Source organism: Pleurodeles waltl, chromosome 4_1 (assembly GCF_031143425.1).
Source record: "Pleurodeles waltl isolate 20211129_DDA chromosome 4_1, aPleWal1.hap1.20221129, whole genome shotgun sequence".
Lineage (NCBI taxonomy): Eukaryota > Metazoa > Chordata > Amphibia > Caudata > Salamandridae > Pleurodeles > Pleurodeles waltl.
The window spans coordinates 589,980,880-590,007,112 of NC_090442.1; the positions used below are offsets into that span (position 1 = coordinate 589,980,880).

Consider the following 26,233-nt stretch of genomic DNA (forward strand, 5'->3'; position numbering starts at 1 on the left):
ATTATTCGTAAACAAGCCTATCTTTAAGTTCATGCCTAAAAATCCAAAAAACGAATTTACCTCAACGAGGCAGATAGGTCTGATTACCTTCGTTAAAAATTCAGATGGGTACATCAGATCCAAAACCAAGGGCGTCTCAAGTGTTTTCGGAAATTTCCATAAATCTCAATCAGGCTTTTCGAAGGGTAGCTTGGCAAGTGATAATACTTTCACATTCTGCCATATCTTAAACAAAACTCTCCGCATTAACACTCCTGCCATAGCTGTGGCTTTAGACTTTGAAAAGGCGTTTGATAAGGTAACATGGCCTTATCTAGAAGTGGTCTTTCATAACCACAATTTGGGCCCATATTTCATAAAAATGGTGGTGTCCCCATATACCAACCTGGTTACCAGATTAAGAATCAATAGGTCGTTGTTCCAGCCCTTTATTCTGAGACACAACACTAGGCAGGGTCTTCCAGCTTTCCCCTCTATTTTTATTAGTAATTAACGCATTACTGCAGCACTAAACAACTCAACTGACACGCAAGCCTTCTGTTTCAACTCAATTCATATTAAAACATCAGTTGACACTGACATTCTGATATTACCTGAGGATGCTAAAATTCCTCAGGCGTATTTCATGGCAGAATCAAGGCAATAAAAATGATGGCTACACCTTAATCAACTTTTTCATGTATGCTACCCATCCACCTGTCTAACAATTTCTTCTCCTTCATTGATAAAAGTATTTTATCATACTTGGGAACCGACAATAAAACCCAGAATCTCTTATTAAATTTTTTTTTAAAAAAAATTAGATTAAAACATAAGGACGGTGGATGTAAACTCTCCAAGTGGTTGAATTTTCAGACCACCTTCCTTGCTTCTCGTAGAGTTTGGTGGCTTTTAAATAAATCTACATCACATGCCTACTGGCTCATTTTGAAGCAAAAGCTCATTTCACCCTACCATATCATTTAAATCCTTTCAATGTCCAACTTCGAACCCTTGAGCTAAAAAAAAAGAAAAATCCCTTGACTCCACTAAGGTTATTTTACTTATAGATAAGACATTGTTCTTACATTTCACGAATTCCAATCTCATCTCTACGGAATTAAAAAATCAAAAATTGACATCCTCATAGATCGGAAATTGGTCACTCATTTCTTTTCATACATGGTGGGCTTGGGTTATCTATATTCGTAGTTCACATAAATAGCAATGCTCCAGTGTTAGTCTATGAGAGACAGCTTTACGACTCTAGGAGTTTTTCACTGCCAGGACGTGTAAAATCCAAATGTCTTATATTTGAAATACTATGCACCCTGCCATTTGAGCTTTTAGGGCCTGCCTTAGGGACGACATGTTAGTATAAAAAAAAAAGGGTTAGGGAGTTCGAAATCGTAATTTAAAACTGCACCACAGCTTGCGGTTGCAGGCCTGAAACATGTTTTAAAAGGCTACTTTTAGTGGATGGCGCAATGAGTGCTGCAGCCCTCTAGTAGCATTTAATGTACAGGCCCTGGGTACATGTAAGTTCCTAGTAGATGGTACTACAAGTAAATTAAATGTACAAATCTGGTGTACCCCAATTTCACCATTGATAACCCTGATTTTCAGAGTTAAAGTGCACTTTGTCCTAAATGCCAACAAAAATGAATTTAGCAAAGGAAAACAGAGGAAGGCAAAAATCTGGGGTGACCCTGCAGAGATGGCCAGGTCCTGCAAATGCAAAAAGTATTTCCCAACACCCCCGCAAGTAGTCTCTCAAGTATAAAAGATTGCTCATTGCGTTCGAGTTCGGGGAAGTATGGATAACTCTAAATGTTTCTGTTCCTCACATCAGTTAGTCATTAAGTCCTGATTTAAACATCGATCCTGAATCTTATGTTCAGAAGCAAAGGGGGAAAGAGTTGCAGCTTCTCTTGCATGGAGTACCAAGGCTGGGCCTCTGTTTGACAGCAGAGCACTTGCCTAGCCTCAACAATGACCAAGCAGAGACAAGGTGGTTTGCCGTGAATGCGAGTTTGACATCAAGCAGCTGGGCTTGATGTGATTGAGTGGTCCGGATGCAGATCCCTTTGTGATTCAGCAGGGCTCCAAATACCCTTACCTTGCCAGCAGCTGGTGGTATAATGGGACTGTGAATAATTTTTAAGAACATGGCGTGGCACATTCATCATTTGTCCACCTGCTTCTGAAAAGTGTATGGGACTGTAAAATCATCATATTTGTTCTGGCATGAGCCGGTACACACTGGTTCATGGTCCTGTAGAAAATGTCAGACAAACCATTCACATTCAAGGTGCATTGTTGCGCCACAAATCCACCTCATGTCAGCTGACTGCCTAGATGCTGAGGGTGCAGAGTTTTGTTCTGTAGACATTCTCATGAATGTCAGACTCATCCATATAGCGAACAGGGGACAGTCAGCATGGGAAACCACTACTTTGGAAGGAAGGTGTTTGCATTCTGGGATGCCCAAATTTGACTACTCTGATTAAGGGTCACAAAGTCTTCCATACTTAGTGCACATTACAGAGCCAGACCTAAAATACTAATTTGCCAGAGTTCGTCTGTCAGGGATTTTGTTGTTGTTGCTGAAGATGACATTGCAATGAACAGATCATTTTTTCACACAGTGATCAAGGTATTCATGAATGGTCTGTTTCCAATAGTGACCTAGTCTTGCCTCACCGCCTCTTAACACTGTTGCAGCAGCACTGAGGATACTTCCTTTTGATTAGTTCGGAGTGCTTTAGATCATGGATATTGGGAGCCAGACCTTTATTTACTGACATATCCAAGAATATAGCTAGCTAACCTTTGTCATCAATGTTCAGAGGGGCAAGGTTGTTCTGAAGACAAACCTGTGCTTTGCACCAAAAGTATCCACTGACTTGACCCAGCAAGTTGTGCTGTCTGCATTTGTTCTTCTGAACCAAGTGACCCTCACAGAAAAACTACTTTACCTGCACTGTATATTAAAATATGTTAACCTCTCCTTGGATAGAACAAGGTCTAAAACAAGCCAACCAGTTTTTTTTCGTATTACTTGCAGTGAATGCACCTGAAAATGTAAAAGCAATGCTTTATGCTGATAATTGTTTGCCTTTCATTACAGATCTCCCGAGCAAGCCAACGAGTCTTCTCCCAAATCCCTCAGACACCGTGTTCAAAAATCTATGGATGGAAGAAAAGAAAAGGTAAATAATTTGTCCTCCCTTTTTGGAATAATATGAGAATCAAGCATTGACGAAAAGGGGAGTTTCTGTGCAGTGAAAACAGAGAATTGTGTTAGTCAACGCTGGCAAAAATCTGTGGGGTGTAGTGTTTTTGTTTTTCAGTTGAATGTATTCAGTTTCTTAGGACTGTGTTGTCTTTGTGATTGCGGCATCAGAGGGACTTCACGGCCTTGCCGTAACTCTAAAAGCCACTGGTGCGCTGCGAGTGGCAATGCCTTCGTTCAGCATCCCATAAAGCATACCTAGCCTCTGGCGAGGTGGAAAAGCCTAATTGTTAAACAGCTAGATGTGGAAATCTCTTCCACAGAGCTTCCTTCCAAAACTGTTCTCTCCTGAAGCTGCACTTTAAATATTTGTGAGGGCTGTATCCCCCCCATGTGTTATCTGCAGTCACACACCATACTCCACACTTATCACTAGGTTCTACCTGGGCTTTTGTAAGTACATTTCCTTCTCTGCAAAAGAAGTAGCAAGTTGGTGTGTCATTGAAAGGAAACAGCTGCCAACGAATGTAAAGTGAATTCAGACGTTTATTCACCAGACGAAGTCAGCACTGGCATCTCTCCGAAGCCAGCCTGCGGAACGACATCAGTGACATCAACATAGAATGCAGAAAGCATTCCAACCATAACATACTTAAAGCAATCATGACATACTTAAAGGTACAGTTTCATATTTTCATAAACACAGCACATCTCTCCTTTTTAACAACAAAGCTGCACCCCACAACAGAAATTATAAAGCACAAAAATGTAACTATATCAGAAACCTGTCAGGAACAAAAATTCCTAAAATAATATAGGAACAAAAAAACAATTAATGAAAAATGCAGTGCAAGTTATTACAATGAAACCGAATAATCATCAAGGTGTACCTAGGCTTCCTTACATTTCTCTTAGACCTCTGCATTTGCGTGACATTATTCTTAACCACACCCACTGAGGAATGCTGGTGCACCAGCATAAGGTTGAGTGTCTTCAAAACTTGAGTTAACAATTTCCATGCCAACCATCTTCCCTTTTCCAGAAGCCTCACCTCGAACCTGAGAACCACCAGTAACAGACCTCGTATAACCCTTTCCTGCACCATTTCCTAAGGATGCAAAGGATAACCCAGTCCTAGCAAGAAGAGGGGTGTTACTGCAACAAAGGGGGCCACACCTGTGGTAGAATGAAATGTATTCTGGTTTTATGGTAACAGTTTCTCTCAGCCACAGCCTCCTACACCTTTAATCCTGCAGACTTCGCCAACTGAATATCTTCTTTAAAGATATGGCTCAACCTCTCAATCATTCCATTTCCTTGTGGGCTGTAAAGCACTGTAGTGACATGTTTAACAACCCACTTCTCCAAAAACTCTACCATTTAGTGAGAAACAAACTGGACTCCATTGTCCATGACGAGAAATGCTAGAATCCCCTCCACGTGAAACAAATCCTTTAATAGAGCAATCACATTAGCAGTATTAGAATCCCTCATAAATCTCTACAAAACCCACATAGAATAGTAATCTACCAGAATTTGCACAAATCTTTTCCCTTCATTCAGTCCGCTAATCGCTGTAATAAAATCCATCCCCAACTTTTCCCAAGGGCATTCTGGATACTCCACCGGACAGAGTGGACTATTCGGAGTGTGAATGGATGTATTTGCCTGCCAGTATTCCACACAATTCCCTACCACCACTTGCATGCATTATCCATTCCAGGCCACCAGTAGTACAAGCACAGCCTTCTCGTTCCAGTGACCTGCACATGCCCTCTATGAGACAATTTAACCAATCTGCACCTTGGATCATTTGGTGGAATCAAAGCGGTCCATCTCATGATCAGATCACCCTCGATATGCAAATCAACTTTTACTTTAAAATAAGGTCTGACCTCATTGACAATCAGCCCTAGCACTCCCCAGGCCAACTCTGACCTATGTACTTCTAGAGTGTCCCTTGACAATTGCCTTTACACACACTTTCCACCCAACCTTGACGTGAGATTACTTTCTCAGACAATATCAAACCATCCAACAACCCAGTGACCATTTTCCTCCTTCATACACCCCATCACTTAGAGTGTAAGGGACCTCTTAATTTGAAAAAAAAAAAATCAGCCCAGCAGGTTTTTTTCCCCTCCAGAAACTTGTACATTTTGGAAAGTAACTGAATAAGCCCAGGGCTCACATTCCACAATCCTTTATCTTTCCAAAGAAATGCTAAAGGTAGGTGGTCCGTGACTAACACAAATTCCCTGCCCTGCAAATACTTAGCAAAGTGATGAGCACTCCACACACAAGGCAAAGCTTCTCTCTCAATAGTACCATAGTTTTTCTCAGCTTCCGATAGCTTTTTGGGATGAAAAAGCCTCAGTATTTTCCTAGACTTCCGCTATCTGTCTGAGCACCGCACCTATGCCCATCTCGCTGGCATCCACCATCACAATGGAAGGCACATCATTCTTGAAAAGCTGTAGAGCTGGTGCCTTTATAATTAGAGATTTAAGCATTACAAATGTCTCCATTTGTTTTTGTTGTCAGACAAACCTTAAGCCTCTCTAAATAATTCAGTCTGCAAAGCAAAATTTTGTACAGAATATGAATAATAATTACACAGCCCAAGGAACGATCTCCATTGGTCCATGTCCACTGGAGGGAGACGCTTGTCAGTGGGCAAAATTAGATCTTCCTTTCAATCAATCCAATATAAAATTTGTAAAGCATGGCTTTTCACCCTGGGGAGTATCCAAGGGCTGTGAGTTGTTGCTTCGAACTTGTAGCTACTCGTCAAAGAGCCACCCCTGAGCTTCTTCCTGAAGTCGAGGAGGGTGTGGATGGTTCGTGGGCAGTGGAGGGTGGGGGGGGGCTGGGATCTCATTCATTCGGCAACGTGGGTCATGGCTTTGCAGAAGTTCTCTGGGGGTGGCGTGGCCTTCAGAAAGGGAGAGAATGAGTCAAGTGTTGTCTGCATATGAGATATTGAGTGTGTGATAGTGAACAATCTGAGCCAACGGCGTCACGTAGGTGTTGAAAAGGGTGGGGCCAAGAGAGGACCAATGGAGGAACGCTGCATATGGTGCTCTTTGGTTCTGAGGTGAAAGGTGGTCCGTTGCGGCGATAAGGGCGGTCTCTGTGCTGTAGTTGGTGTGAAAGCCGATTTGAGAGGAGTTCAGTAGTGTCTTTCCAGGTGTTCAGAGAGCTGTTGATTGATTGCTCAGGCCCTTAGCTGGGAAGGGGAGCAGTGAAATATGGCGGTAATTTTGAGTTTGCTGGGACCGGCATATGGTTTCTTAATGCTGCTGATTTCCTTTTGGCCCATGTTGAAGATGTAGTGGGGGCATGGGTCGCTGGGTGAGCCAGAGTGGGTAGCACTCATGAGGGCTGCTGTTTCCTGGATAGAAAGAGGCTTCCAGTTGGTGATAAGGCGGCTGGGACAGTCATCTGATGGGGTCAGAAAGTGGTTGATGCTGGTGATGAAAGTTTCTGTAGATGGTGGTGATTTTGTTGTGGAAGTAGTTGGCTAGTGCAGAGGGTCTGATAACGGTGGGTTGTGTTTTCGGTGGCTGCAGGGCAAGAGAACTCTTTGACAATCTTGAAGAGTTCCTTTGGGTGATTGGTGCTTTCCTCAATGCGGCTGAGTAGAGCGACCTTTTTAGCTTCTCTGAGGCAGAGATTATATTTGTTTCTTTGAAGGTGGTGCAGTCTGCTTGGTCTCTGCTGCTACACCATCACCTTTCTAGCCATTTGCATTCTCTCCTGAGTGCGCAGAGTTCGGGGTGTACCACCTTGTGGGCTTGCTGGATCTTCTGGTGGAGTTCCTTGTGGAGGTGACTTCGTTGGTGCAGTTTAGGATCCATTCGGATAGATTACGGGCGTCTTGCTCAAGGGTTGCCTGAGAGGATGGGTTTGCTGGAGTGAAGGGCCGTGGTCCATTGGGTCTCTGATTATTTTTTTTTCCCCCCATCTTTGGTGGAGGAAGGGTAGGTGGGGGTGTAGTGGAAGGTTCCAGTCTGCAGGTTTTGCAGAAATGTACCGAGTGGTGGTCGGTCCATGTGAGCTCCATTGTTTGGGAGAACTTAATTTTATTACTGGCTGTAAAAGATGGGGTCCAGGTTGTGTCCTGTGGTTTGAATTATTCCCTGTGCAGATATTTTATGTCCCAGACATTCCTCCTCTTCCATCATTAATCAACATTTTTGCTCTTTGATATTTTATGTCCCAGACATTCCACCTCTTCCATAATGAATCTACATTTTTGTTCTTTCACAGTGATGCTATCATCTTCAAGAATCCCCAACACTGTTAAGTTTACTAGTGTGATTGTACAGTCCGAACATATCAAGATATCTTGATATGCCAACATATCACTTTCATCCCCCTGCAACTGATACATCCATTTCTGAAATACAGAAGCCACTGAAGCTAATGGCATTTGTAAACCACAAAATGCTCCAAATGGTGTGTTGAATGCTATAAAGGAACTGTAATCTTTGCTAAGCTCCACCAGGTGATGAGAGGCGCGGATATCTATATTAGAAAACATTCTCGTACAGCTTAATATGTCTAGCATGTCCTGGATTCTTGGCAATGGGAAATAGTCTACCTGAATGTTCTTATTCAGGGGTCTTAAATCAACGTAAAGTCTGAGATCACTAGACATTTTTAGGGCTACATTAATGGGAGAAACCCATTGTGAGGAATCCACTGGTTTAAGAACATCATCTAAGCACAGTTTATGTAAGTGTTCCTTTAGTCTACCCATGATGCTTAAGAGAACGTTTTGTACATTGTGCACTACCGGGATGCCCCCTGGCTTTAAGATGATTTTATGCGCAAAACCCCTCACTACCCCCAGCCTGCCCTCAAATATGGTTTTATGTTTCTTCAAGACATCAAACAGAGATTTCACTTCAGACTTCTCCAGAAGCGAGAAGGGATGTTCCGTGCCTGGTCTCAGAACCATTCCAAACTTACTGTGGTCCCTCTGACTCAAAATATTGTAACCTTTCTGCATTACATATATTTTGGTGTGAATTATCCTGTCCTTGTATTGAATACCCTCCTCGAAATAGTCTAGCATGTCAGTCTCCTGCGTCTCCTCCCCCCAGATGCTGCTGCGCGGATTTGAGAAGGCAGCAGATCTACATTCACCCATTGTTTCTGATACAGTATGTCTGATACTATAGTGATAGGGGACCCGGAGTCCATGGTCACCCTCATCTTTACCTCCCCAATTTTCACTTAAGAACCTGAATTAGCCCCTCGCATCTCCATATGAGGGTTGACTGGAGTCTGATAATATGTTGACAGACAACAATAATCATTTTATAAAATCACTCTCATCCTGTAGTTTGGTGACAGAGCCAGTGTCATCCTGGGTATCCACTAACATAACCTTTTGTAAGCCCTTGCATACACATGCAAAATTGCCTATTTCCCTGCGCTTTAGACAGATCTTGCCAACTGTCTGGTAGTTGCTGGAAATAGGAATGTGAGATTTGGACCCACACCTGAAACACGCTAGCCCCTTGTCCGACCTTTTAGATTACACTGTAATGTTTTAAGTTGGTCTATATTGATATGAAACCTCATTTACACTTTCTGCCAACGACAATTTAGATTTACCCAACTTCTTGGATGCTGAAACAGATCTTTCAATTCCCCTATCAACAGTCTTGCAGCTAAAGTGGGGTCCCTACATCATATGATTACTTCTTGATTTCTGTTATCACAACAATTTGCCACAAGTTGATCTCTTGAGTACTGACCAATAGGCCCCACCAATTTGCACGAAGAAGCCTACATCCTCAATTTGGGTAAATAATTGTCAATAGACTCATGCTGGAGTTGTTTATGTGTAACAAACTACTGCCTCTCAACAATTATACTGGCATCATCCCTGAAGTGGTTTTCCGCTCTCTTCAATGCTTCCGTTAACACATCCTATTGGATAGCTGGCGGGAGACAAAATTGAGGCTGATGATCAAATATTCACTCCTTCCACTCCTAAGCAATTAAAAAGATATTCCTCACTGCTGAAGTTCGCCCCATCAGTAGCCACCAAATAACGTTCAAATTCGAGCCATTTTATCCTAGGAACACCAGGATCTGGCAAAACGGCTACTGGTAAAGTTGCAGTTTGCATAACTCTTATAAAAATGATTCAAAATACTAGGCTGGCAATTAAAATAAATGAACAGCCGAGATACACTAAAGTCAGTAAGCAGTTCCTATTTCCATTTCTTTCTTAAAGCCCCACTGTCCAATGATTACATAGGTTGCTTAGACCAATTGGCTTGCAAGATACAGCCAAGGAGATAGGAACACCAAGCTAATCCTAGTTCGCTCTCTTGTGCTGATGCACTCACATTGCTCCTCTCAGCCTCCACAACTAAAGCACGGAGCAGAAAAGAAAGTGGTAGGTCAATGACACACCGCTGATAACGGCAAGCCAAGGTAGGATGTATTGCAAATGTATTTATTCATCAGACGAAAGTCGGCACCGGCGTCTCTCCCAGCTGCTCCAAGCTCGACCTCAACTGTCTAGCCTGGAATCCTGCCGCGTGACATCAACACAGAATGTAGAAACATTCCAACCATAACATACCTAAAGGCACAATTGCATATTTCCGTAAACACAACATGTCTGCTTGATGCCAAAATAAAATGCTGCGTTTCAAATTGTAATACTGAATTTATTGGTCATTTAAAACAACTTATGCTTACATTTCTACGGTGAGATTTTAGTAAACCTTTTGGGCCCTGATGCTTGGTTCTAACTTTACCAATACCTGCTTACTTTTCAGATACTAGAAAACGAAGTTATTTTGCCCTCATTTTTTGACACTGGAGATGTTTTCTACTGTTCCATCGGTTGATAATTTGTGTTGTTCTTGCAGTTGAAGCAGACTTTGATTCGCTCACAGTTTGCCTGCACATACAAGGATGACCAAGGGCTGCACCGAAAGCTGCAGGACTTCCCGAGCATGAGCCAAATACCTACATGTGTTCACCCTGCACCAAAGCTGGTTTCTGTGCTGTGCTTCGATGAAGAACCTCTTTCAGGTATTAAGATCTAATATGCACCATCACAATGAATGACGTTTCTGTGCACTGCTGAAGATATGCCCGGTAGATGGCATTTTGGTGTGTATGCATTAGAACTGCACATGCACTGCAAACGTATAGACAACAGAACATATATCCGCAGCCCACACAAGCTCTTAACCTGCGCAATAAGGATAATATAAGTACGTAACAATTTCACTGGGCCATTCACGACCTTGTGATCAAACTTGGCTTGATGAAATAATACATCATGATATTATTTTAAGGTTTGGGCTGTACATACATTTCTCACACATTGTACAATCTGTTTGGTAGATTTTATGCGCTTCAGTGGGTTATCTTCAGGTTTGATTTCTGTGAATACAGCATATATATTCACACTATTTTCACTGAAAACAAAAACTACAGATAAATGTTATGGATGGAATTGATAACACCTTCACATATGTTTTAAAAAAAAAATTCCGAAATTTACTTAAACTACAAATAGAGTAGGCTATAGTTACAAAACCTAAAGACGAGTTATGATTAGCTTTGCATTCAGTAACACGCTCAACAGCCATGCAAACCGTGACTCGCTCAACAAATGCAATGCTCATGACTTCACAGTTGATGCGACAAATGCAGTTACAAATATCATAAACAACCTTATAGATGAGGTTCCATATATCATGAATGAGAAGAGTATGAAGGCAGTATTGGGGTTAGTACGTTTTAATTAATGAAGTCATGGTTTTAGGTGTTGCTACCTATTGCTATAAATATTATGAAGTCAAAAGCTTTTCATTTGGTGTGCAGTTTGGCTTCATTATGTACCATTGTGAGAATGGCACATAAATATTGAAGCAGCATGTAGTGCCTGAAGTGGCAACTGTCCTCGTGATCCTTTAAAGCATTGAGCAAATTCCTCATATTCTTTTCAGCAGGAAGGAACTTATAGCTGCAGCTACTAACACAACTCACCTGGTGCAAGTTTAATGGTCTGATAGCCAGATCCTCCACTAAGGTTCCTAGGCCTCTATAACGTCCTTCAATCTCGGATTTTGAGTGCTTCGTCTGAGCCCTCCTGGAATTTCACTACCCTGACGCCAACATTTAGAAGGCATGTAGTTGGTACTGCTCGAAGGTTCCTTGTTGCTATAGATTCACCAAAAGTTGGCTGTAGGTACTTCTAATAAATGCGTTTTCATGAGTCATGACATCTGTCAAGGATCTGTTGTGGGTTTGAAGTAGTTAAGTGGAATCAATAACTGGCCCTGTAATAGTTTGCTACGATCTGATTTACTTAGTAACATGTTTCTTCTTAAATCATACATCCAATCAATAATGTGATTTAATTAGGCTGTGGCTTTTTTCCCCAATGCTGGCTAAAATGTGTAATCTACTCACGCACAGGAGAATATGCGGAGGACAACTTGTTTGTGTCTAAACTGTATGTTGAATTCTGCAAAATACATTTGTGTTTTTTATCATATGAACAAAGTGATGCTTCTTACTCAGCTGGTTGTAAAACTGAGGAGCCCCTTAAATTTCAGCTGTAATAATGTTTTTCTTTCTCCCGTCTATCCTGTCTTGTATCTGATGCACTATGAAAAAACCCACCGTCAGAAGAACCTCCACTTCCAACAAGACCAGCTCTGGCACAAGCTTCTGGAAATGTTCTCCTGGGAAGACTTGCTTGCAGTAAGGGGAATTCAGACAAGAAGTTGGTACAGAAGAGCTCAAAGAGGAAACAAGTGAATTTATGTAGTGAAAACCTTACCTGCGAGGAACCACCTCACAAGAAAACTGTTAGTGGAGTCAGTGTGTCAAGGAAGCAATTGAATAAAGTGGACAATAAACTCTGTGTAGGAGGGAAGGCAAACAAAGCAGCAGCCAAAAAGAAACTGATCGCTGGGCAGGCAAAGCTAACCAGCTTTTTCAGACTATGATTTTGTTTTTTCTGACAATTTAATATGGCAACTGTTGGACATTAGTTTTCACTAGCATCGTGTTTTAACAGTTTGAATGACTGGTTCTGACTACGTTTTTAATTTTGCAGACATTTTGTATTTTATTAAACATTGTAAATATTTCTTTAGAAACGTACATTTTCTGATAGAATATTTTAGACTAATTATTAAGCTGTACACAAACTAGGCAGCAGCACATTATGAGGTGTGGAATCCGGTCGGCTTCATTGCATCGTTTGAAATGAGGATCATATTTGCCAACATGGTCGGTAAACTCTTCCCAGCATGCATCTAAGCACTGCAATAAAGATAGAAAATATGATTTTAGTGAACAAGTCAATCCGGTGATCATTGCAAGATTTGTTTATTAGAGAGCTTCTGATTTTTAGGACACTATCTACATTTGAGTACAAAGCTAGCAATTTGTAACTTTTGGTCTATAGAAGAGCCAGGTATTTGGCAGTGTTGTCACATTACATAGACTTTTAAGACATAATTTTCAACTGCAATCAAATATTGTGCATCGCTGTTGCCTTAGTCTATCCCAGTTGTAGGAAAGTGCCCCTTTTGGCATGGTTACACCCCCCCTCCACCCCCTACTCACTCACTCACTCACTCACTCACACTCTTTTTGCCTTATATTGATGCTGACTTGACAGAGTGTGCTGGGATCCTGCTAACCAGGCCCTTGCACCAGTGTTATTTCCCCAAAACTGTGCCATTGTTCCCACAATCTGCACTCTCCTGGCACACAGTTAAGTCCATTGGAAAAGGTACCCATGGTACCAAGGGCCCTGTGGCCAGGGAAGGTCCCCAAGGGCTGGAGCATGCATTATGCCACCCTGGGGGACCCCTCACCCTTGCCGCTTCTGTGTGGTGGGGAGAAAAAGATAATCAACATGGCACCTCTCTCATGCCATGCCCACCAACCACTGCCTGTGGCATAGGTAAGTTGCCCCTCTAGCAGGCCTTACAGCCCTAAAGCGGGGTGCACTATACCACAGGTGAGGGCATAGCTGCATGAGCAATATGTCCCTACAGCATCTAAGTCTGTTCTTAGGCATCGTAAGTGTAGTGTGGCCATAGAGTTTAAGGGCTGGGAGTTTGTCATTACAAACTCCACAGCTCCATTGTGGCTTCACTGAAGTCTGGGAAGTTTGGTATCAAACTTATCAACACATTAAACCCACATTGACACCAGTGTTGGATTTATTGAAAAATGCACCCACAGGGTATCTTAGAGATGCCCCCTGTAATTTAGCCAAACTTCTAGTACAGGACTGGCCAGTCTGTGCCAGCCTTCCACTTCCAGACAAGTTTCTGACCACATGGGGTGGGAACCTTTGTGCTCTCTGTGGCCAGAAACAAATCCTGCACTGGGTGGAGGTGCTTCACACCTCCCCCCGCAGGAACTGTACACCTGGTGGGGAGTCTCAAAGGCTCAGGCCTCTTATTACAGTGCCCCAGACCACTCTAGCTAGTGGAGGTGTCAGCTAGCTGGACAAAGCCCCACTTTTGGCAGCAAGTCCAGCTGGAAAATTAGGAAAAACAAGGAAGAGTGACCACTTCAGGTAGGACCACCCCCAAGGTGTCCAGAGCTGAAGTGACACCCTCCTTGCAGAATCTAACATCTTGGTTTGGAGGACAGGGACCAATAGAGTTACTGGACTACAGCAACACACTCTACCCCAGAATCAACAAAAAACTCACCCGCAAATTGCAAAACATCTAGAATGCTGCCGCCAGATTGATCCTCAACCTACCTGACACTTCCACATCTCACAACACCTATGCACACTGCACAGGCTCCCTATTGAAAAAAGAATCTTTCAAAATCCTCACCTATGCACAAAAAGCCCTCCACAACACCTGACCTGCCTACCTTAACCAGTGACTCAACTTCCATGTACCCTACAAGACCCTACGCTCAGCCCAGCTCTGTCTCACAGAAGTACCCGCATCAGGAAAACCAGAACAGGAGGATGTTCCTTCTACCTTGCTGCCACCACCTGGAACACCCTCCCTATCCACATCAGACAAACCACCTCCCACCCCAGCTTCATGAAGGAACTGAAGACATGGCTTTTCTAAACCACCTCTGGTACGTGCTACCTAACTGGTGAGTAGCTGCGCTCTATAAACTCTGATTGAATGATAGGGTTAGGTTGGTGTCCCCCTCCCCAAAAGGAGTGGATGCCGGAAGGGTGTAGTCATCCTCGGGGACAGTAGCCATTGGCTATTGACCCCTGTAACGCCCTTAAATTCAGGATTTAAGGGCCCAGGTCGTCAGATTCCCAATGACCTCAAGATAACAAGAAGAAAGGACTGCTAAGCTGACCCCCAGCAAAGAAGACAGAAGACACCAACTGATTTGGCCCCAGCCCTACCAGCCTGTCTCCATTTTCTAAAGCCCCTGCTACAAAAAGGCGACACATCCTGCAGGTCCAGCGACCTCTTAAACGCCCCAAGAGGACTGCCTGCACACCAGAGGACCAAGATGATCTGTGGGCATTGGTCCTGTCTAGAAAGAATTCCAGAACTGCCCTGGATCCACGGATCCTGCCTACTCTGCACCCGATGCCCACGACCCGTGTCCAGGTGACCCAACAGTCTAGAGCAGGTCCCCAGGCGATTCCGACCTAGTGTCCACCCTGGCTTGACCCCTCCTGACTAACACAACACCTGCAGATTAAATTCAGAGGATGCCCCTGCCTGTGAATGATCCAGACAAAGATACCAGATGCTAAAAGGTACCCTGCACCCGCAGCCCCCTGGCCTTGGGGAACCTAGCATCCAGTGCAGCAATGTGCAGCAGGTGGCCCTCCTCACTGTCCAGCCTGTGGTTTCCCTGAACCGACCCCCGGGAACCAGCCTACTTGTGACCCCTGGGTTACCCCTATTAGAAAGCATTGGGAGCTTGATGCTGAGTTTGCACCCTGCACCCAGCCGCCCATGTGCCACTGAAGGTGTATGTTTGGTGCTGACCTGTGCCCCCCTGGTGTTCACCTAAACCTCCCAGATCAACCCTCCGAAATCACAGGTACTTACCTTCAGGCAGATCTAATTCCGAGTGCCCCCAGTCTCCATAGGAGCCCACTCTAAATATTGCAGCAACTTTGACCACAACACCCGGCCCTCCCTGTGTTGCTGGTGGTGGGTGTTTGGGGTTAATGTGAGCCCCAATCTGTTGAAATCATAACTCCCGGAGACTGGAACTGTAAGTCTTGTACTTACCTCAAAAACTGTCCAACTTTTCTTCCACCCTAGAACTGTCTCTGAAAATTGCACTGAGTCAACTTTTAAAACAGATATTTGCTATTTTCTTGAAAACCATTTACCATGCCAATTTGAAACAAAGTGGTGTTGGTACATATGGTTGCTTCTTACTTGCAGGTGTACTTACCTGCAAATTGAATCTTGTGGTTCTAGAAATAAAGTAACAAAATATATTTTTGCTATATAAAAACAATTGGCCTTGAGTTAGTCATTGAGTGTGTGCTTCATTTATTGTCTGTGTGTGTAAAACAAATGCTTTGCAGTACCCTCTGATAAGCCTAACTGCTCGACCACACTACCACAAAAGAAAGCATTAGTATTCGATCCTTTAACCTCTGTTAATTCTGGGGAATCCCTGGACTCTGTGCACACTATATCATTTTGATATAGTATATACAGAGCCAGCGTCCTACACTAGTGAACAGCATTAAGTAAACTGACCAAAGGAACAATTGGGAGCTAAAAATATATAAGCTAAGCCCCTGTTGTGGTTTTAATACATTTGACAACAAATATTCAGAAATGTTTTCCGTACATTTCCTTTTTGTGTTTAGCAACTAATAGTTTTCAATTCACATCAGGTTTTCGCTTTTTGGCTAATGGTAACCCAACCGAGCTTTTTCAGTACTCCTCTGCTAGATCTTTCACTTCTCAAGCTGTCACTCCTTCCCTGCATTGCAGCAGTTCCTGCCTCTGCAACCTTTGCCTAACAGGACATTTGCTGCAATTCAGGGGCAAAATAACTGCAAATTCCTGCAATCTTTACTTGCTTTCAACCTCAAAATGGTACACAAAAGTGTACAACTACTCTCCTCATACAAGAAGAGTTGTGAAATCCAGGATTCTTGCGAAAGTGGATGTTGATATGACGCTTGCTCATGGTAAAGGGCTCTCGGATAGAAACTGGAACTCCCAGATAGTAGCAAGAATTACGCCCTGCAGGGCGTAAGTGACTAAGTGAGGGCCAACTTTGACAGCTAGGGTGGTAGCCACACAGTAGACCTCTTCGCCAAAGCAAGAAAGCCAGAGGGCTAAGACTTTGCATCAACGATCGCTGAACCCTTGTCTGAGGAAATGCCTTTTTGATGGACCTATTGGGCAGCTTGCCCCCATCCCTCCATATCCCGTTCTGCGAAATGTTCTGATGAAGTAACGCAGCTTGAAAATGGTTCTTATTGCTCTGTATTGGCTGAAGTTATATTATTATCTGAGCCTACATTTCCTGTCACAAAATCCTTGCAGGAGGCTTCTGTGCAGGCTGGAGCTCCTCAATGTCTGGCAAACCACAACATCCTATTTTTGACTGTCTGGCTTTTGAGTACTTGCAGTATAGTCCTCTAGAATGGTACAGTAATTGCCAGAGCATAAAGTAGTATTCAAGTGGCACAATTGTTACAACCATAAATGCCTGGCAAGATAGAGAACCTTGTTTCACTCAGTGCTTTTGGTATCTTCTTCAGACCCTGCCCCAAGAAGATGAGTGGGCACTTTAGGAAATCAGCAAGGCCTCAGTAAGGGCTAAGAGTGAGTCAAAATCAATTTCCAGGCGTTGTGCAATACTCCTCACCTCAATTCAAAGAGGCTCAAGCCATTTTGTGGGGTGGCTAGAGACACTTTCTATTATCACCATTGGATCCAAATCACCATTGTGTTTACATCCTGTTCATTGATCAGGATGGGTACCCTCAGCTTGTCTACCAAACCCACCTGTGCCCAATATGTGTTCCTGGAGTTTGTCCAGTTGGTCGGATGCACTTGTTATGATCAATTAAACTTTTCCCTTCCTCCTTCAAAAAGTATGGGTCTACTAGTAGTTTCTTGTGAGGTGAATGAGTGAAGGTTTCCCCACATTCTGGATTTTCAAGTCTCAACTGGTTCCTTCCTCTACAGAAGTTGCAGATGACGACTTCACCTCAGGTACTTGCAAATATCTAGAACTATGACCATTGCATTCAGTGGGCTTGCAGGATGCTTATATCGATGAGCCCATTGTACAGCAACACGGGCAACACCTCTGCTTTATTGTGGGAGCTTCACACTGCCAATAAAGGAAACTGTCTTTTGCCTCAACATGCCCCGACTTCACCAATATCCTGGCCATGTTCACTGCTTCTCCCCATCTGGCTCTGTTCCACAATCAATCAGCGGTGTCAATGGAGTTGGCGGAGTCATACCTGGCTGTACCATTCAGGGCTGTTTTTGATCTTGTTTTCTTAGTGAGCTTGAGGACTGTGTGGTATTATATGGTATGTTTGTGGTACCTTGCTATGTTATACACCTGCAAAACTGTCTTGAGTCCAGTCAGGCTTGTTTGCAAAACCTTTCGCTCAACCCTGAGTAGCTGTGGCTTTGAGCAGCAAGGCTTAAACAAAGGAATTAGTGTAAAGCATTTAGAAGCACCAAGCTACAAAATAAAGTCAAGGCAAGACAAAAGAAATCGGACATTAATTTATAAAAGGAGATAATATTTTTACAAATGTTTAGACCCAAATATAAGCAAAATCCACCAGTGTTCCAGACACATTGAATTTTAAGTAAATATAAATCTTAGCTTTTTAGTCCAAAGCGCAAACAAGCATTGGGAATGCTAAAGTTTAGAAACTTTTGAAACGTTTGAAAGAGTTGTGTTTAGGTACTCTGGCCCAGGTGGGATGACCAAATCTGACAGGGAGAAGGCCAGGGGGTCTTACAAGGAGAATTTGGATATTTAACTGAGCACCAAAGCAGTGTCAAGTCCAGCAGTCACCAGCAAATTGGCTACAAGTAATCATCTCTCCCTTTTACATCTTCTGGCTGTGTGTGGCATCTAGCAATCCCAGAGTGCACTAATCTGCCCACTCTCAAGATATCTGAACCCTTCCTTGATATATCTGACCCATTAAATTAGACTTGGGCATCAAGTCAGGTTTAATGTTGGGATTAATTTGATACCTTGATGTACCTATTTTAGCAGTCCCATTCAGGAGTTAACGGTGTTAAGACGCCAACCGGTAACTCTGTGTTAGACAATAGGACTACTAACGTCCCACAGTGAAAACAATTTTGAAGTTTTTGCCTGTTTTCTCACAGTTAGCCTACTTTCCGACACCCTCAGAAGTTCCATTTCATGGGGGAAATCTAGGAAAAGGTTCTTGATTGTCAATAAATATAATGTTCACAAATGTTACTTGCGGTCATTGCTGGTGTAGCTCCTCACAAATATCACTTGCTTGTGCAGTGAAGGTTTTACCAACATTAATGCACCTATCATTATGGTTAGCTGTTTTTGAATATGGAGGATGCAGCCAGAATTCTGCCTTCAGAAGACAACCCCATTACCTGCTACCTTTTAATACTTTGTTTCCAAACTTGTCAAGAGTCAGTTTCCCACCCTTCTTGTCCCAAGAAGGTGTACTTGGCTTCTGTATGCTGAGAAAGATTCCTGCTGTGAACTTGAGGGAGATCATCTTTCAGGGCTCTTCTAATACTATACAGATTCAACTGCCTGACTTTGAAAACATAAGCTGGAGCTGTCCAGCTGCTCACTCTTCTTTTGGATTGAGTGGGTCCAGTTGGTCATTGTATTGAGAGTGTGGAGATGACTGGCTGCCCAGTCCTTCCTGCTTAGATGTTAGAAATTGGATTTCTGGTTGGCAGAGGTATGCACAGTGGCCAAACAGGAACCACAGTCCTACTCAGGGTAAGTCGCAAACAAACTCTAGGTTAACCTGTGCTCATTCTCTTGTAGTGTGGCACAGAGCAGGCAGGCTTAACTTAAGAGGCAATGTGTTAAGTATTTGTGCATAGTTTTAAACCGCAAAATAATGAAAACATCACATAAAAAGATACTACATCTGGTTAGAAACATAGAGATTAATTGACAGATGTCAATGCCCTGGTTCTGACTCATGCTGTGGTGTTGATGCATGGAGTTTTTACTGGAGCAGCACTTTACACAAACTTACAAGTGCCGATTACTGAATTGGCAGGGCAAGACTCATTTGGCAGAGTCTAGATGCTGTAGCAGATGAGTTAGAAGTCTTTTGTGTCCCTCAGACTTCAGAAGATGGGGAGGCAAGCCCTTGGAGTCACTGGTTCTGGGTTGGCGAGCTACAGGTCCAGTCCTTCTCAAGACCAAGCAAGGAAGGCAGCAGGCATCCAGTCAGCACTCCAGAGCAGGAGTCCAGTAGAGTAGCAGCTCAGCGGAGTGGCAGTTCAGGTAGCAGCACAAGTCCTTGGCATTGTATCGACAGGTCCAGAGGTGTACTGAGTTGGTGGTTTCAGAGGTCCAGTACTTATACCCAGCATGCCTTTGAAGTGGGGGAGACTTCTAAGATAGGTCATTGAAGTGCAAGGAGTTCCTCTCTTCCTGCCCTGGCTCCAGACTCACTACAAGGGGTGGAGGGTATGCAGTCCTTTGCGTGGGGATTGGACAATGCCTATTCAGGCGTCAGCTATTACCTCTCATGTTACCCAGGATGCCCCATCAGTCACACTTGAGCGCCTTCTATGTGGCTGTCTAGAGGAAATGCCAAGCCCAGCTGTCACCCCAACCCAGAAGTGTATTGGAGACAGGCAGTGGGCACATCATGGCTAAAGTAAGGAAAACCCAACTTTCTAAAAGTGGCATTTTCAGAATCCGTTTAAATTCTGACTTCACCACAAGTTGCGATTTTAAATTGTGATTCCAGAGACACCAAACTTGGGGCCCCCCATCTCTGCTGAATTGGAAATTATACTTTTAAAACGTAATCACCATGTTATCATATAGGAGTGATTTGCATTGCAGTAGTGAAAACAAATTTGAGAGATTTTCATTACTGGGACATAAGTATATGTCCTAATTTTTAAATACTCTGCACCCTGCCCTTGAACTATCTAGGGCCTGCCTTAGGGGTGACTTCTATGTATTAAAAGGGAAGATTTGGGCCTGGCAAGAGGGTTAACTTGCCAGGTTGACATTGCAATTTAAAACTGCACACTGAGGCTCTGCAGTGGCAGGCCCGAAACATGTTGAAGGGCTATTTAAGAGGGTGGTACAATCAATGATGCAGGCCTAGTAGTAGAATTTCATTTACAGGTCTTGGGCACAGGCAGTGCAATTTACAAGAGGCTTATAAGTAAATTAAGTATGCCAATTGTGAATAAGCCAATGTTACCATCTGTTAAGCAGAGATGCACATGCACTTTAGCACTGGTGAAGTGCCCAGAGTCATAAAGCCAGCAACAGTGAGGTCAGCAGAACCAGAGGTCTTAAGGCAAACAAATTAGGGAAAACCACACCAAGGATGCCAGGTCTAACTGACCTTATGTCATTAATGCGGTGTACTGCAGTGATTATAAGGAGCAATGTGGGGTCCTGCATTGTGATGCATTGCACAGCATCAGTTCTAATGAGAATCTGTGAGGGCTGCGATGCACGGTCCGTGTCAAGCTCTGTTGGTTCCAATGGGAGCTAGCTGGGCTAGCAGAGCACCTTTAGACCCATTTCCAGGGGTCCTGGACTGCAGACGCACCACTTAGTCATTAGGACTCAGCAGCCAGAGTCTACGTGCAGGGTCCAAGGGTGTTGGGGCTTGTTGTGCCCCACTACCTCAAAATAGGAGGCCAGCGAACTGGAGTCACTCTGGTGGTCCTGGATTCAAAGTGCAGATCTAGTCCTCCTTCCTCTGTTAACAGGTCAGCAGAGCAGTCCCTCATGTATAGGTTTAGTAGGTGACAGTTCTTACCCTCATCCTGACTGGAATGGCCAACACCCATCCCCCTTTGTCTCACTGTCTGGGAGCAATACTCCAAGACCAACTGCCAGCTACACCTAGTCATATGACCCAGGACACAGGCACCAAATGGTTGGGATAAGAAAATGCCAATGTTTTAAAAGTGTCATTTCAGAATAGTGACTTAAAATCTGACTTTACCAATAAAGAGAGTTTAAAATTATAATTCTTCAGATGCCAAACTGGGCTTTCCTACCTGATCCTTATCAAAAGGTGTCACTTATTAAATGTAATAAGGTAACCCAATGTTAAGCTATGGTAGGAGTAGGCCTTTTAGTAGTGAAAAGCAGATTTAAGAGTTTTTCACTACAAGGGCAGGTAACTCTTAAAAGTACAGGTCCAACTTTTTGGAATGCATGAACCGTGCGCTGTAGGCTGTTTAGGGCCTACCCTGGGGTGACATATGCATTAAAAAAAGAAGGTTTAGGCCTGGCAAGAGGTTTGTTTTGCCAGATCAAAACAGCAGTTTACAACTGCACACATGCTGCTATGGCAGGCCTGAGGTAGGCTTAAAAGCCTATTTATGTGATTGGCACAATTAGTACTGCAGGCCCACTAGTAGCATTTAATTTACAAATTCTGGATTTATGTGGTACCACTTTACCAGGGACTTGCAAGTAAATTCAATGTTCCAGTTCGATTAAGTTAGTTTCACCACATTTAAATGAGTGAGCACAAGCACTTTGGCACTGGTCAGCACTGGTAAATGGTAGAGAGTCCTGAAAGCCAACAAATACAGGTTCAGAAAAAAGGAGTGAAGGCAAAACGCTTGGGGGTGACCCTGCAGAGAGGCCAAGTCCAACACAACCGTAATCTGATGAATAAGGTTAGATGTTAACTGGAAGGCACACAATTGGGGAAGGAACATTATGTGTACTTGTTTGTCAAAGTCATGTACAGCCATCAATACGCCCCTTTTTCGTCCATCATGCCTCTGTTGGCTTGTCGGCCAGATGGGGGAAAAACCCTTTGTAAGTCTCAGTAGCTCATTATGCATTTTAGTTATTGTGCCCCAAGTTATGTAGAACGTAGAACTGATAGGCTCAGCCCCATGTTCCTCGGCTTTGATGCGAGTGACATTAAACGTGCGCTAGCACTGTGGAAATCTACCATGTGTGAAACTTCATGTAGTAGTGCGCGATGGAAGAGCAGAAAGTACCCGAGGACGTAGACACGTCAGACTTGGCGATTCTGACGAGTGGTGAACAAAATCTAGAGTTTAATACAATTTATGAATTACATGAAATTCTATTTTTTTGTCTTCATTTGCTTTGTTATGTAGCGAGTGCTTTTCATGGCTAGCTGAGCATTAGAACTACTTTGAGGCAAAAAGGTAAAAAAATACGTGGGATAAAGCCGATTTAAGTGTCGCGGTGATGAGGACATGAGGAGTGCGGTTTGTGTGCGGGAAGCGAGGATGCGAGAACATACAGGAATAGACCTGCAAACGAAATATATATTTTGAAGATATGATATTGTCCATAAGGTGGCACTGTTCCCACACAATGTTAACTAAAGAGAGCCTACGAATGGAACCCAGAAATTACTCCTGTAAGTCAGTCCCGTCAGACCAGTGTCTACAATTTTTGTATTATATATTCCGCCGTGATAAGACGGTACCCTAACACCTTGTTTCCTTTTTCACTGTTGATTGGTTTTAAATTCCCAGTATGCCGTAATTAAACTTTTTCATCTCGCTTTTCGGTCTTTTGGAGTCTCCACAAGCATCCATTGAGATGGCCATAATCACCGCACTTAAATGCCACCTGCAAAGGTATTAATCTGTAGGAGCTATATTGTTACACCAGCCACTGGGTTTCTGTGCAACGAAAGGAGGACTGTGTAACTTAACAATGACAAAGCCACATTGACGATGATGTGTAGTGACAGCTAAAGTAACTTTAGAGCTAAACACACAGTGAGCACGTTAGGTTGTTCAAATGTGAATTTGTAAACTGCTCTGGCGCGTAGCAATTTTTCTTATTTTTTGTTGACTGAGAGCTGCAGGCACCTGGCTAAAGGAGGGATGTGTTCTATTTTTCTGTCAGTGGCAGAGCCGTCATCGAACTACTGAAATTTAAGAGTAAAGCCAATGCCCAGTCCACAACTGCTTGGAGGAAGGATAACTGGGAGCACCACAACGCCTGGACTCTGCAAATGTCCCGGAAGTTTCTCTGAAATGGGCAAGCACAACCCAAATGAGATGTACCTCAAGTCTGCCTGTGGCCTGTGTAAAGAGCTCTTTTAAGACTGGAAGATCCTACTGTGAGCCCAGCCTGTCTCAAGAGCAGGTCAACTAAGGCAGCTAGTTCTTTGCTTGCGGTGCCTACTAACACTAACCGTTGTGTATTAGAGAGAGAACTATGCCCTTGTGACTAGCTCCTCTTCTGTGAGAATGGGATTAGCCCAAGATATGGGTTTTTGATGGGCCATTTTCTGCATTTTTAAATGCCGTGCACCAGCAGATTCACACTGGGCGGCAGTACATGAGGAAACCTTTGGTGCCAACCACCATGAGCTCCAAGCCAACTTTTTCCAGGCTAATTTTGGTGGCAGAGTGATGTCTTGTGTCTGAGTTGTGAGAGGGTTGCTCAACGTTGAGAGTCCTAACTCTGTTAGAAACACTAGCTCTATGGGGTTGACACACAGGCCTACGTACCTGAACTGTAAAAACATTTTTTTAAAGGCATTGATGTTTTACTTTTAATGGCACCTGATTTATGTTGCTATTTCTAATCAACTAGTAGAAACATACACTTTTTATTTTATTTTCCGTAGTTTCTTTGTTGATTACTCATAAGTATATGAACATAGCTTTCCTACCTGTTCCCAATCAAAAGGTATCACTTATTAAATGTGATAAGGTAACCCAATGTCATCCTATGGGAGAGGTTGGCCTTGGAGTAGTGAAAAACAAATTTAAGAGTTTTTCACTAGCAGGGCAGGTAAAACTTAAAAGTACATGTCCAACTTTTTGAACACATGCACCCTGCTCTATCAGCTGTTTAGGCCCTAACCTGGGGTGACTTATGAATGAATGAACCAACATTTGTAAAGCACAGACATACACCATTACAGGTATCATGGCGCTATCCCAAAACTCAGCCAAAGAATTCCATTATCCCCACCTGCAGGCTCCGGATACATTCTAAGGCCTGCACCTTTGGCTTCAATTTCGGTCCTTCTTTTGGAAAAAGCCATGTTTTTAATTTTTTCTTGAAACTGACCAGGTTTCTAGTGCCTCTAATTTCAGCAGGTAAGCTGTTCCATAACTGAGTTGCTTTAATCTTGAACAACCTGCCTCCTGCCGTGACATTCTTGATTTTTTGCATCTGTATCAGATTTTCTGCAGCAAACTGCAGGTCCTCTAGGACTATAGTAACTAAATTTCTTTTGCAGCACTATTGGTCCAGTGACATTTACGGCTTTGTGCACTATGCAGAGAGACTTAAACGTGATTCATTCCTTTACTGGCAGCCAATGTAAAGCTCTCAAGGCTGCTGACGAAGAATCCTTTCTTGTTTTATTCAAGGCCAATTTTGCTGCAAGTTTTTGTACCCTATAAAGTCTATTAATTAGGTACTCCGAGCAGCAATGTATTACAGTAGTCTAATGTACTCAGGATTGTGCTTTGTACTGTCAATTTACGTGCTGGCTGTGGCAATAATGGCACAATTTTCCTCCGGTTTCTCAGTAGACCAAAACAGGTAGTTGCTGTTTTATTAATATGTTTCTAGGGAAAGCTTTTCATCCATATAAATACCCAGATTCCATTCTACCTGTGATCACTGCGAATTCTCTGTGTTCGCCCATGGCTAGAAGTTCCCGGGAAGTGGTCTAGGGTGATTGGCGGAGGAGCAGCGTAGAAACTCTGTTTTGCCTTCATTAAATTTTAGGTGGTCATTTTTTTGCCAACTAGCCATTTCTCGTATAGAGAACTGGAAGTTCTTTATGGCACCCAAATTGTTTGTGTCCTAGGATACAATAAGCTGAGAATCATCAGCCTAGTTCACAAAAAAGATCTCATAAGATCTAATCAGCCTTAGTAGAGGTTGTATGGATTTGTTAAATAAAATGGGGCTCAAAGCTGAGCCCTGCGGTACTCCATGTTCCATTTTCTTAAACTTTGATTGGAAGGGGGGTTTAGAGATCCATTGATATCTATTCGTCAAGAATGATTCAAACCATTGTAGACACATACCCTCCACTCCTATTGCTTTGAGTCTCTGTAATAATATCTGGTGGTTGACAGTGTCAAAGGCCGCTGATAGCTCTAATAATATTGATACGGCCATCTGCCTACTGTCAATCACTGACCTCAACTCGTCCAAAGTCAGAATTAGAGCTGACTCCGTTCCATGCACTGGATGGAAGCCATTTTGTTCAGCCTCCAGAATCCCAAGCTTCTACAGGAATTCTACGAGTACTTTGTTAATTTATTTTTCCACTATTTTGGTTGTATAAGGGAGCAGAGATATTGGACAATAGTTTCTCATATCATTCCGGTCCGCTGAAGGTTTTTTCAATAATTAATATGTATATGTAATGTGTAACGTGTGTCAGCTAAATCCTAGTTAAACAGTTTAAGGTAACCAATTAGAATTCTCACCATGGTTACCCAGTAGTGTTGGTTGTTTCTTTCCTGTAGTCACATGTGAAGGTGCAGCAGTTTGCATTCACCAACAGTAACTTGTAACTTCTGCCATACTGCTAGATCACGAAGGCGATGCTCCGTTCTCTGCTTGCTATTTTCAGTTGTAATGTCTTTTTTTCTGTTGCAGGGTTGGATTTTGGCTAACTTTGTGGACGTTTCCCCTCAAGTTCTGTGCAGGTAGGATGTGGCATCCATAGACTGTATGTCTGTAGAGCAGGGGTCTTCAAACTTGGGGATGGGCCCCACTAGGAACCCCTTAACTGATCCTGTGGGGGTACCAGACTCTGGATAAAAGATGCATTATGCTGAT

The 26,233-nt window shown here is 43.2% G+C and overlaps 2 protein-coding genes across 2 annotated transcripts in view; one reads left to right on the plus strand and one right to left on the minus strand.

Annotated features, from left to right (window-relative positions):
- Positions 1-12,559, plus strand: part of PARPBP (PARP1 binding protein) — a 133,261-nt gene extending 120,702 nt beyond the window's left edge. The window contains exons 9-11 of the mRNA XM_069228978.1: positions 3,110-3,191; positions 10,117-10,282; positions 11,894-12,559. Coding sequence (XP_069085079.1) covers positions 3,110-3,191; positions 10,117-10,282; positions 11,894-12,216 — 571 coding nt within the window. The 3' untranslated portion in view covers positions 12,217-12,559. The remainder of the gene's footprint in view (positions 1-3,109; positions 3,192-10,116; positions 10,283-11,893) is intronic.
- PMCH (pro-melanin concentrating hormone) overlaps positions 12,424-26,233 on the minus strand; it is a 36,532-nt gene continuing 22,722 nt past the window's right edge. The window contains exon 3 of the mRNA XM_069228983.1: positions 12,424-12,535. Coding sequence (XP_069085084.1) covers positions 12,486-12,535 — 50 coding nt within the window. The 3' untranslated portion in view covers positions 12,424-12,485. The remainder of the gene's footprint in view (positions 12,536-26,233) is intronic.